The 12,758-nt window shown below is 42.6% G+C and overlaps 2 protein-coding genes across 3 annotated transcripts; one reads left to right on the top strand and one right to left on the bottom strand.

The window, feature by feature from the left end:
- The first annotated feature begins 263 nt into the window (after window positions 1-263).
- sec23ip (SEC23 interacting protein) lies at window positions 264-7,227 on the top strand. 2 transcript variants are annotated; one of them, XM_076974286.1, is made up of 18 exons: window positions 264-502; window positions 911-1,410; window positions 1,561-1,771; window positions 1,901-2,094; window positions 2,317-2,406; window positions 2,535-2,655; window positions 3,032-3,121; window positions 3,387-3,528; window positions 3,664-3,872; window positions 4,016-4,113; window positions 4,324-4,497; window positions 4,581-4,676; window positions 4,781-4,954; window positions 5,180-5,335; window positions 5,687-5,789; window positions 6,196-6,381; window positions 6,561-6,726; window positions 6,825-7,227. In XM_076974286.1, exons 1-18 carry the CDS (start codon window positions 373-375, stop codon window positions 6,904-6,906), a joined length of 2,922 nt encoding a protein of 973 aa, XP_076830401.1. In that variant the 5' UTR covers window positions 264-372; the 3' UTR covers window positions 6,907-7,227. The 2 variants fall into 2 exon arrangements, with proteins under 2 accessions (XP_076830401.1, XP_076830402.1); XM_076974287.1 differs by having other exon boundaries at window positions 270-502; window positions 4,330-4,497.
- A 334-nt stretch (window positions 7,228-7,561) lies between these two features.
- Window positions 7,562-12,485, bottom strand: csgalnact2 (chondroitin sulfate N-acetylgalactosaminyltransferase 2). Its single transcript, XM_076974288.1, has 8 exons — window positions 12,348-12,485; window positions 10,769-11,711; window positions 10,380-10,596; window positions 9,959-10,060; window positions 9,465-9,646; window positions 9,085-9,179; window positions 8,884-8,965; window positions 7,562-8,786 (listed from the first exon to the last, which is right to left on the bottom strand). The coding sequence occupies exons 2-8, from the start codon at window positions 11,418-11,420 to the stop codon at window positions 8,500-8,502; spliced, it is 1,617 nt and encodes a 538-aa protein (XP_076830403.1). The 5' UTR covers window positions 11,421-11,711; window positions 12,348-12,485; the 3' UTR covers window positions 7,562-8,499.
- Between the last annotated feature and the right edge of the window lie 273 nt (window positions 12,486-12,758).

Raw genomic sequence — 12,758 nt, 5'->3', positions numbered from 1 at the left:
CTGGTAATAAAATCAATCTGTAAAAATAACGCTCATTTGACATTCCTAAATTACCATAACACTTGTACTGAAAGTATGTTTTAAATGAAAAACATCCTAGCCGTGATCGCTGGGCTTTAAACGTTCCGAGTTGATTACTCTGGTCTGAAACGTCACATCGCGCGTCCGAACGTCTCGAGTAGACGTACAACACATCTGGATGGGCCTAAACGTGCAGGCAGCGCGCAGCGTCGCGGCGGTCAATGACATACGTGTTAGCGGTTTTGCGTGCGGTCCGAGGTTTCCCCTTGACGATCACGGAAGCGCTTAGCCACATCTATTGCTCCTGCAATCCGACAGCGGGGGCCAAGCTACGTGTAATAGTGCCTGAAAATGGCTGAAAGGAAGACGAACGTCCCCAGCTCCAGCGCCAACCTGCTCTTCTCCACGGCGCCGGAGTTTAATTTTAACCTGCCGTTTATTCCCGTCAGTCAAGCAACAGGCCCAGCAGTTTTATCCGGAGGTGAGATAATGAGAGAAGTATATCTAACTGGACTAGTTAGCCGGTTGAGACTGATGCTAGGAGAGAGGAAGCGAGTGAGTTTGACGGCTAATCTGTAGCTGGTTAACCAGGTTATGGTTTGTGTTTGCTAACGAGCTAACCTACCTACCCAGATAAATATACGTTTTCGCGAACATCTCACGCTATTGACGCCAGTGTCATTATCTGAGGTGTTTGTGTTGGGGCTGTTGAGTATCCCGAGTGTTTTATATCAACACTTGTTCCTATATGACCATATCTGGATATAATATTGACAGCTCAAATCACACATTTACACTGTTTCTATTCTTTGGCGTGTTTTGTTTGTCCAGTTTTAGTTCTCAGTAATCCCCATAATTGCGTTGTACCTCAAATTCTTTTCTCGTGCAGATGATGGGAGTGAAGTTGGAGAAGAAGACAGCTTCCTTGGTCAGACCTCAACAGCTGCTCAGCCCTCAACATTTAGCTATTTTTCTGGTTCTGCCAACAGTGGTGACCCCTTTGCTTCCATAGGCCATCAGTCCAGTATGCCTCCCATTCCTGCCATCACTCCAACGCCAGGTCCTTCTCAAATATCCAGTACCGCGAGGGCACCCAGTCCTGCGCTTTCTCACGTGAACCCAGCTCAGCAATACGCCAGTACGGTTTTTCAAAGCCCCATGCGTACCCACACTCCTCCCCCTAATGTGGGCACACCTCCACCTCCCCAGGGACCCCAGCAGCCCTTTAATCCATATCGTCACACAGCCACGAGTAGTAAAGCAAGCCCGTACCTTATGGCTCCTGAGCTACAGCAGCAGTCTCCTGCTCCCTCCCCACAGCACCCCAGCCCCTACTCTCAGCCCCCACCAGCTCCCACCTTCCACACCACACCTACTACAGTTGCTAAGGTAGGTTCTTCTGTTTCTGATTACATGCTTTTAATGTGTGTGTGTGTGTATTTGTGTGTGGTGATGTGAGATTCGCACTAGAACTCTGTTTTCCTGATAGATTGTCTGGGCTGTTTGCAGTGTGTTCAGTGTTGTTGTGTCTCTCTCCAGCCGTACCCTGCACAGGCTCTACCTCCACCCCCCGTGGGACCCAGCATGACTGGCCCTTTGGTTCCTGTCAACCCCATGATGCAGTACTCTTACAACGTCTACGAGCCTGTCCAGCCTCACTGGTTTTATTGCAAGCAAGTAGAGTCCAAAAACGTATGGCTTCCCTTTAGTATTGTAGATTCCATTCAACTGGAAGAGACTTTCAATTCTGGTAAGCTGGAAATTAAGATATTATAGTTTTGGTCATATATTAATGTATTCGTGACCTAGATCAGAGACTGATTCAAGAATGTCCTGACTACTAGTGTAAAAACGGTATTTCTCTGCTTCTGTTCTCCAGTGCAGCCGGATCCAGAGAATGTGGTGGTGTGTACAGACGGCGGGAGGTATGATGTGCAGCTGTATGATCACATTAGAACTGCAGTGTACTGGGAGGAGGAGCCAGCCGAGGTGCGCCGGTGCACCTGGTTCTACAAAGGAGACGCAGACAGCCGCTTCGTCCCCTATTCAGAGGAGTTCAGTCACAAACTAGAGGTGACAAACACGTTCATGGTCAGCCTGCACATCATACGTTCCTTCTCCATGATTTCTCTAGTTAGAGTGGGTCACAGAACTGCCATGACTCATTATCCTTCTTCAATCAGTACTTGTAGTTATCTTTAATCTTTATTGAGCACGAGATTGCAATTAGATTGCAATATCACAGCCTCTAGGTGAGTGTGTGACATGTGTATGAAACTGTGACTCTTTTAACAGGCTGAATATAAAAAGGCAGTGACCACTAACCAGTGGCACCGCAGACTGGAGTTTCCGTCGGGCGAGACGATAGTCATGCACAATCCAAAGGTACACCGTTCATATCAGCTCTGCAAGCATCTTGGTTTTAAACAAAGTGTAAACATTTTGTTTCTGGGGTGTGCACTAAAGATACCCTCCACCTTGTCTGTGTAAACCCCACCCGATGCTCTGTTCAGGTGATAGTGCAGTTTCAGGCCTCGGCAGTACCTGACGAGTGGGGCACCACCCAGGATGGCCAGACCCGGCCCAGAGTTGTCAAAAGGGGTGTGGATGATGACCATGATGAAGTCCCTGATGGTGAGTAGCCTTTTTTGAACCTTTTTGTTAATACAGGTACCATTTTATAACTGTTGTCATCATAAGGGTTTTAACTTTACATTAAATGGTATCCCAAGATTGTGTTGTGTAGCAGGCCAACCTGTTCTTTAATTAAGATTCTTGTGTCTGTTGCTGATCGGTGAAGTGGTTCATTGTTTGTAGGTGAAGCTGTTCAAATGTTGTTTCATGACCGTGCTCTTGTTTATAATAAAAAAAAAGTCTAAATGCAACTCATGCTCAAGTGTTGCTACGGTTGTGATGTTGCTGAGTCAGTAGCAGACATTTATTAAATAAAGTCTGCTGGTGCACGACTGAAAAATTTGACTCCATGTATTTGGAAAATCCTTTTCTCTAGGTGAGATGCCACAAGTGGACCATCTGGTGTTTATGGTGCATGGCATTGGCCCTGTCTGTGATCTGCGATTCAGAAGCATAGTGGAATGTGGTATGGCTAAAGTCTTCATAAAACATTTAGTCTTTATTTTGCTGCTAAACTGATGTCAGTGTCTGCGTAGGGTGCCAGTAATCTTGAGCTGTAATCGGTTTCAGACCATGGCCTTGCTTGCCTATTATGGTCTTTGCAGTTGCAGATTAGATCACAAGTATGTCCGTAAAAAAAAAGTGCACTTTTGAAAGTTTTGACATTGTGTGTGTGCACGTGTGTGCGCGTGTGCGTGTGTGTGTGTGTGTGTGTGTGTGTGTCCTGCCAGTGGACGACTTCCGCAGTGTTTCCCTGAAGCTCCTGCGGAGTCACTTTAAGAAGGCCCAGGACGAGCACGTCATCAGCCGTGTGGAGTTCCTGCCTGTTCACTGGCACACGGCCCTTCATGGGGACGCTACAGGAGTGGACAGGTCTAAAGCTTTCTTTGTAGTGGACACGGCAGCACCATCATTAGGATTCTAACCTTCTACAGTAACCTGTCATATTTGATTTGTGGCTCCTGGCCCTTTTCAAACTGAACCTGTTCATTTCACTTCCTTGTTTAGGCGTATTAAAAAAATCACTCTGCCCAGCACAGGCCGGCTGCGACATTTCACCAATGAAACTCTTTTGGATGTGCTGTTCTACAACAGCCCGACCTACTGTCAGACCATAATGGACACCGTGGCGTTTGAGATAAACCGGCTCTATGCGTTGTTCATGCAGAGAAACCCCGACTTCAGAGGGGGTGTGTCAGTGTCTGGACACAGCTTGGGTAGGAAGATTCAGTTCAGTTTGAATGTTTCTTAGATTTACTTTGAACATGCCATTGAAAATGCCATTGAACATTTTCCAAATGTGCTTGAAATAGCTTAATAGCATTTGCTTAATTTTATTTTCCATCTTTTCTACACTCAGGCTCTTTGATCCTCTTCGATTTAATGTCTAATCAGAAGAGTGCCTCACCTTCTTCTGAACTAACACCTAATGGACTTGCTCAACCAGAGATGAAGCAGGTATGTTTTGATCAGGTTACAACCCAATGTGTTAATCATACATTTTGGGTGCCCTTGCAAACATCAAGTGATCTACACTTAGCCTAAAAAAGCATAGAAAAACAGTATTTCTCTCTCTCTTTTCCTTGAGACAACTAAAACGATCAAAAACCATTAAGTCTTCGATATTCCATTGAACGATTTGAGTGAGAGTCATGCTTTGTGATGGAGCTGCAGGCGAGTCCTTCAAGCTCACAGAGCAGTGAGGTCCTCAATTCAGCTGCAGTGGAGGACGGAAATGAGAAGGCAGACGAATCCGCGGACCTGTCATCTGTTCTGGAGCAGCTGGGCCTGTCTGAGTACATTAGCACCTTCGAACAGGAGAAGATCGATGTGGAGTCTCTGGTGAGAACAAGCTTCCGTTCTCTTGTGTGCATTCATACGGCATCACCTTGTTTTTGCTGATCTGTCTCTGTCCCTCACTGCAGCTTATGTGCACAGTGGACGATCTGAAGGAAATGGGCATTCCTTTAGGGCCTCGCAAGAAGCTTGCTAAGTTTGTCAAAGAGAAGGCGGCGAAGCAGGTTAAAACCCTCTCTGTCTTTCCTTAAAATGTCTTCTGGGTTTGGTCAGCTTGCTGATCTGATGCAGTGCATTTAAATCACATTCTGTCTATTCACACTTTCAGGCGGCACAGCAAACGGTGCAGATGGAAACTGTGGCTAAAGAGGAAGTGAAAGCGGTGTCGGCCCCTCAACAAAGCGGAGCAGGCACAGAAGTGTCCAGGTGCAAAGCCCCTGTGGGCAGAACTACGTCCTCCATTCATGTGGATTACAACTGCTTCGAAATAGGAACTGGGCAGGTAAAGTTCTAGATTAGTCTGTGTTCGATCATGATCAAAACATCCAAGGGTAATCTGGCTCAGTGCCTGTTGATGAAACGTCCTTTTTAAAGATTTTGTTGCCTCGTTACTAGTCAGCTCATCTGTTATAGAAAAGTTCCTGGGACTGTTGAATTTCTAGTGATGCATTGTGGGAGTTTTGATGGGTTTTGTTTTGCTCTCATATGGGCTGACGTTCCCCTGTAGGTGTCTGTGGTGTATCATGCCCTGGACTTTGAGCCTGTGAATTTCTTTGCGCTGGGCTCTCCCATTGGCATGTTTCTGACTGTGCGAGGTGTGGAGAAAATCGAGGAGAACTACCAGTTTCCCACCTGCAAGGGCTTCTTCAATATTTATCATCCAGTATGTTTAACCACGTCTCACAAAATCAAGCAAATTATTTTTCAAATAAATTGTTGGAATTTCAAAACGAATTTTATAGTACAGATTTTCCTGTATGTGATTTCGTATGTTCCTGTGAGAACTGTGGTAAATCAAACCCATTCTAATTTCCTGGTCTAATTTTCAGTTGTCTCATAACTCATAAGTCATACTGACTGTATACAGCATGATATTTATCAGTATCATACTCCTAACAGTGGGTTGGCCTGTTTATTTCATTTGTCCAGGATTTTAGGAGTAATTCTGTTGCAATAAAATTTGGGTAACTAAAAGAAATCCAAACATACTCCACTCGTCTTGTGTTTCTTGCAGCTGGATCCGGTAGCGTACAGGATTGAGCCCCTGATCCTGCCGGACATGGACCTGGAGCCCGTCCTGATACCGCACCATAAAGGGAGGAAAAGACTTCATCTTGGTACGTGTGGGATGTACATTTTCTTATTGGTTTTTTTTTTTATACCCTAGCTATTAATCCCAAGAAAATATACTATAATGTATTATTCATTCATCTTTATTAATGTATTTATTAGAAAATAGTGATTTGAATAGTGATTTTAATCTGCTGTGGGAGTCTTTTATTGACATAAGCACATAATTTAAAGCTTGTAAATGAAGGTTTTTGTTCAGTATTGAGTATTTTCTATGAAGTGTGATGGCATTTATTCAGACACTCCCCTGTTCTTCAGCATGTTAGGAAGGTAGGCGCTCTAGCTTTGAAGTTGCCACTAGGTCACTAAGTGGGCATAATGTTCAGAAATGCTTTTAGGTGTATACGTTTTGGAATGAACCACCACGTGTTGTGCTAACTGTGTTGTGTTCAGAGTTAAAGGAGAGTCTCTCCAGGATGGGGTCTGATCTGAAGCATGGTTTCCTCAGCTCCCTGAAGAGTGCGTGGCAGACACTCAACGACTTTGCTCGTGCCCACACTTCCTCTATCCAACTGCATGAACAGTTGGCTATGGTGGCCAGCCAAATCAAAGAGGAAGAGGAGAAGCAAAAGGATGAAGGTAAGCAGGAACCTGGAATCAGGAAACAGGAATCTCAGCGTGATCCTGAACAATTTGTGTGATACTTTTATTTTGGAAGATTTTTGCTGATTTGGAGTAATTACCATTATCATCCTCAGTTGAGATCTGCTGTGGTCAGACTGAATCTACAGGTGCGTATGTTATTTGCATGGCTGCAGGTGACCTAGTGGTGGAGGCCCCACTGGACCTGCTGAAGGAGGAGGAGGCCCAGGTGAAGGTGGGCATGCTCAATGCAGGGAATCGCATCGACTACGTCCTGCAGGAGAAACCTATCGAAAGTTTCAATGAATACCTGTTTGCCCTGCAGAGTCACCTCTGCTACTGGTAAGTGGGATACAGATTTGTCTACCTTTCGTAATTTCTGTAAGTAAATACATTTTGTGGAATAATTTTTTTTTCTGGGTTTTTTCTCCTGTTATCAGGGAATCTGAGGACACAGCTTTGCTCATCCTTAAAGAAATTTATAAAAGCATGAACATACATCCAGAGCAGACTGCACATTGAGATGATTTATCATAAAAAACTTCACTGCCTACTACACAAAAATCAGTTTAAATGGATTCTCCTCTGCAGAAGGGTGTCTGCCATTAAATCGCCTTTTCTTTGATTTTTCTATTCTTGTAGTTTCTTGTATAAATATAAATACATAAGTATTATCACTTATCTTAAATTAAGAAATTAAGGTTTAAGTAGTGGATTTAAATACCACCATACACTGCATTTTAAAGAGCCATGGTATTAACAGAAACTACTGCTAGGTAACCATGCAAACATGTTCTTTGTAACAGTGAGCAACTGGTTGCATAATAAACCGATTTAATACTACCTGTTTATGTAATCGATCAGAAAGTGAGCAATGGTTTACGTTTTCCTGCTATTCTTTAAGATGCATGCTTTAAACAGTCCAGTTCGGGGGTATTAAAACTCTGGTTCTGGAGGTAATGTCTAGCAATTGCTCTGCTCAGACACACCTACTAAACCTGGCAATTGAGTTGAGTCAAGTGCATTTAAGGTCAGTGGCCAAATCACCCTAGTCAGTGCTATTTTAACTAATATGAGATGTACACACCTGATTCAGTTCAGCAGTTGACTGTGACGGCCTTGATCCAGATCAAACTCCAGGCTTTAGGTTAGTGTGTAAGATGACAAACACGAGTCGTCGTGAATAAAAAGCTGCCCATCACTTTATTTTTCATTTTTAAGTGAGAAATTCACCATTGACAGTTATCATGCTGATCTGTGACAGACCACATTTGGTTAAAGCTCTAGTTTATTAAATGTTGATACTGTGTAGAAACATGAATATTACTGCAACTTTAGCTGCAGTTACTATTTTAAAATTATTACAAAAGTTTTGATGAATTTAGTTGCAGAAGTCAGCATTTGATTAGTTTGTTCAACTATACCTAATAATGACACCAAGTAGTGTCATTGTACACAGTGCAAAGGCTAAATTCAAAACTTGCTGAATACTAATTGGTCATGCTCTCAATCACAGGAAATGGGGGGGATCGTTAGGGGTGTTAAGTACCATTCCACTCTGTTCATACCCACGCAGGACTGATTGTCTGGTTCAGTTGCTTCAACATTTACAAACTGTACACCCTTTAATTACAGCGCGTTCAATCTACAAACCATAGAAAAATGTAATTGTAAGGCTCAATAATAAACACTAAATTTACAGATATACTATGTTTGTGGAATTGATTCAGGTCCTGGCAAGATGCCAAGGTCAGGCCATGTACAAGTTGCTTGCATAAAAGCACCAACAGAAATGGTCATTATACATACATAAACATTCACATTAACATGAAAGTAAACTGACCTGTTAAGAGATTTCGGATTAGAAATCACAGGGTTTATGCCCCTGCTTTCAAAAGCTCACCCAGAGCACTTCACTTAGTATTTCCAACCACATTTAGTCTTTTAAGTGGGGGTTTTCTTTTCTTTTTTCTTCTTTAAGTCCATGAATTATCATAGAGTGCACTACTTCAGAGAGTGTTGATTTATCAAGACCTAGATGAATCTCAACTGGCTACACAACTCAACAGGAATGCACCAACGGTGTGCTTAATCTCAGCGGATTCGGGGACCGGATCAGTCCTCCGTCTTGCTCTTGTAGGCCTGCTTGCGTAGATGGTTTTCAATCTCCTCACGGAACACCAACATGCCCAGATGGGAGTGAGAAGCTTCGTTCATGGCCTTGGACTGGATGCACATGCGATACTGTTCTGGGGTCAGTTCATCCGCGCACAGCTTCTCATGCCACAGGTGAAAAAGACCTGAGACGGGAGTGCGTGTTACTATCAGCTCGCTCCGAAGATATTTCCTGTATAAGTGGACATCTTCCACTCCCCAACCTTTTACTTCCAGGTCAAATCCACCTGTAGTTTGAAATCACAGAAAAATGTGCCATGAACTGGGAGCTTATTTATTTATACAATTCACAATATTTTTGTTTTCTATAGCAATACAACTTACCAATGCTGAGGAAGTCGGAGCGGTACTGACAAGTCATGCCAAACCCAAAGTCCCTCCAGAATCCAGCATCCTTTTTGTGAATCTTTAAACATCAGTTGTATTGCTACTATTACCAACTGCAATAGTTCTGTATTTTTGGTATGTGGCAGTACATCAAATGTTTTGGTAAATTTAAAACAGAAAATAAAGGGGGTTACATACCAGCTGATGTTCAATGGGGGGAACCAGCTCAAGATTTCCATATACTATAGCAGGATTGTACAAACTAAATACTACTGGGTAGAAAACTCTCTTGCCTTTGGGGAAAGAAGTGACAACTTTTTATAGAGAAGAGAACTTTAACCTTCAAACAGCTCTTAAAACAATAAATATTTGAAAAAGTATGTTTAATGCTATTCTATGTTGTAATGCTTATGCAGATTAATTGCATTTTAGTTTTAGAAGTCTAAATGATAGAATACCATTTTTTTCTTTTTAAAGTATGTTTTTTCTTTTCTCCACCCTATATCTTCAAAGTATTACCAAGCTAAAATATACAAAGTACATATACACATTCAAATGGACTCGCTGAAATGACATACCTGGGGTTGTGTTAAGACGACAGGTACTGAGGAATTCGAGTGTGAAATAAATATCTACATCACAGAAGAACATCAACACATCACTCCTTTTCTCCCATGCATGAGCCCCGATGTCCAGGCCTCTCCCGCGGGAGAACTCCTCATCCACAGGAATAAGAGTGTAGTTGGTGAAGTTCTCCTCACTTAAAAAAAGTGTTAGTTTCATGAATACAATTTATATTCAAGTGGGCATCCTTTAAAATGTAGGTTTATAACAAGTTTCAAAGCATCTGATCAGTTAATTAACAAAAAACACCCCATCATAACCCATCACTGTTAGCAATTACCCCCCCTTTAGTAACTAAACATAATGAAACAATACACGTCTATAGACTAGACATGTCAACAATTAAGGTCTCTAGCTTGTATACGTCTCTGTAACTTCTTGATCCTTCAGGAGTTATATTACCTCAAACCAAGTAGCTAGAAAAATAGAACCTTCTCAGAAAACAAACCTGGACATTTGTTGTAAGGACAACTTCACTTCCTGCAAGCTGTCTTCTCCAAAGTAAACAACCGTGAGGTGCACACGCTTGTCCTGATGTACACACACCTCCCTGCAGTAAAGTGTTCACATTAGACTCATTTACACCATGTGGTGCATGGAAGGCAAACTGCTTTCTCATACTTAGGTGAACATAATAGGAAAAAGTCTACTGTACAGTAATAAAGGAAAACACTCTCCACTTTATTTCACACATCATTACACTCAACAATGCACTTCTCAGCGTGCCAGAAGTCACAAAAAAACTGCCTCCAGCTCCAAATATATACGATTTCTGAAGTGCTTTACTGGACTGTTGTAGTTGGGTTTACAGGGGAAATGCATGCTTTGTCAGAAGTTTAGTTGACAGACTATAAGTCTACTGAGCTCACCTGAAGTTGTGTAGGAACTGAACAAAAGCTTCAGTGCGGCCTGACAGAGGCACTATAATGTTAATGATTGTGCTGGCTGTGTCCACAGACGTGCTCCTCACTTTCATCAGGGGACCAAAGGGCCGGAACAAGGTGACGCGGTGAAACTCATGGTAGTTCTCCTTGGAAAAATACAGCTCATACAAAGTCCCTTTGTCCCGTTCTGTCCTGTAAAGGCCTGAAAAAAAGTAAAAATAACAAATCTTTGAACAGATTTCTCCAGTCCCCCAAATATTCAATTAGATGAATCACAACTGACACAGCTCATGTTGGAGATGAAATAAATAAATAGAGACAAAAACGCTAATCCAAATGTTTACATAAAATGACCCTATATGACCAGATCTTACCCTCAACAAAATTGCTTTCTGTGAAGCTCTGCCTCTGCAGAGGGACGTCCGCCTCCTGGCCATCCTCATCGTCAGGGTTGTTTAGAACATCTAGGCCTGCTTCAATTACCTCCACCAGCTCATCTCGCCGGTCCTTGCGTACTGGCTTTTCCTCAGGATGCCGTGTGAGGCCCATCTCCAGCTGGTACACCTTCGTGGAGGTGAAGCTTTCAAAGGGCACTAAAGCGTACTCGCTGGGTAGCCTTGCTCCAGTGCTCACTTCTGCCTTGTCAATCTGAGAGTGCAAGAATTCCAGAAGGTCGCCGGGTTCCTGATCTTTGCCGTCCACCAGGCCCTGAGGCCCGGGACCCTCTTTCCTCTCCTGCAGGGTCTTCAACTTGTCGTTCATCTCCTGCAGCTCCTGCTTAAGTTGTGCGATCTGCTTCTTGAGGCTGGCCGTTCGACTGAGGTGCCGCTCCTCTTGCTCCTGCAGCAGGGCTTGGTAATATTCTTTGCCGAAAGGCTCCACCCCAAGGCCAGGTACCGCATGACCTGTGTCTGCAGGGGGAGAGCACTCCAACAAGTAGGCAAAGAACAGGAACACGAACAACAAAAATACACCCAGGAGAAGCCAGCGCACCCGGCCCTGCAGTAGGTTCCCTCGCCTGGGCATAGCTGAGAGATGAGAGTGTGGTTGATCAACCACGCCTCTTCATTTCAGCTCTGGCATAACCTCTTTGTAGGAATACTGGAAATTAATCCATAATATATGCACTCTTCATTCTCCGTTATACAACTTCCACATGAAATCACAGCGTGCGGTAAAGTCACACATTTCCTGCAGTCATGGTGCATTCTGGGTACGTCTCATAAGCAACGTTCAAATTCCTCAGAAATGTGCAAATATTCGGGTGCCAGTTCTTCATCATCTCGTCTGTGATCCCACTCAAAAGGAATGTGGACTCTGAAAAACAGGAAAATGTCATTTAAAACTTTACACTGAAATGATGCATTAACGAATAGGTCCAAGTTTGGCTATAAACCCTATCTAGACAATACCAGACTGTTAGGAATAAAGAGCTGCTGCAAATATTAAGAGTTACAGTTATCAATAGTTAATATGGCCAAATATCAACCATACAATGTAGGTAGTAACGTTTACTGGGTTCACTGGGTTACTACATGTAATTTTCGTTTTGGAAACAAGTTCAGTTATATACGGAACCGGTTATTTAGTAAAACATTGCAACAAATATTTTTATAATGACAGAACTGCATGTAATGGACTGTGACGCCTTTAACTACAGTAATCAGCTAGCTACACGTTTATGAAATATTCCTGATGTCAACATATTAACATCAGATTGCCTAATAGTTTCACAACCCAATTATGCTCATGAAGACATTACATCAGTACTGCAGTCCCACTGCTGGAGTGAGTAGATGGTGAAGCCCATCAAGGTGTTGGGAGTATAAAAGCCCTGCTAGCGTTAGCATAGCATCACTCTTCACAATGATGCTCCCGCTTGTGTCGTGAACAGCCCGGCCACGTTTAACTACTTATTTTCTTTACTCGTGTTATGATAGTTGGGTTACTTACGTATCTTGGAAGCTTTGGTTGTGCTTACTTTTTTTTGTTAACAACACATTTATGTTTATCGTATAAGTTAGTCTTTACAAAACAAACGTGGGAACTAAACGCCACGGGGCAGAAAAGCCGGAAAAACAGGAAAAAAGGTTTCCGGTTTAGGATTTCATTTGTTCTACATCAAAATAAAAGTAGCTTAAATATTCGGTTAATTTAGTCTTAAAACGGTTTGTCAATCAAGGCCGTGTTATTTACTGTCACTTAAGACCATCTAAGTTTTTGTTTTCTTTTTATATGTTATTTAAAAAAATACTCAAACATCATTACTGTTTACATTACAGTATACAGTGTGTTACTATTTCTATATAAAGTTGAACAAAGACATGATGGGACAGCAACACCTAATGATAATAATAATAGAAA

The sequence above is a fragment of the Brachyhypopomus gauderio genome, chromosome 15 (assembly GCF_052324685.1).
Source record: "Brachyhypopomus gauderio isolate BG-103 chromosome 15, BGAUD_0.2, whole genome shotgun sequence".
NCBI classification, from domain to species: Eukaryota; Metazoa; Chordata; class Actinopteri; order Gymnotiformes; family Hypopomidae; genus Brachyhypopomus; species Brachyhypopomus gauderio.
Note: the sequence above shows the minus strand (reverse complement) of the source record. Positions and strands in the feature narration are given on the sequence as shown.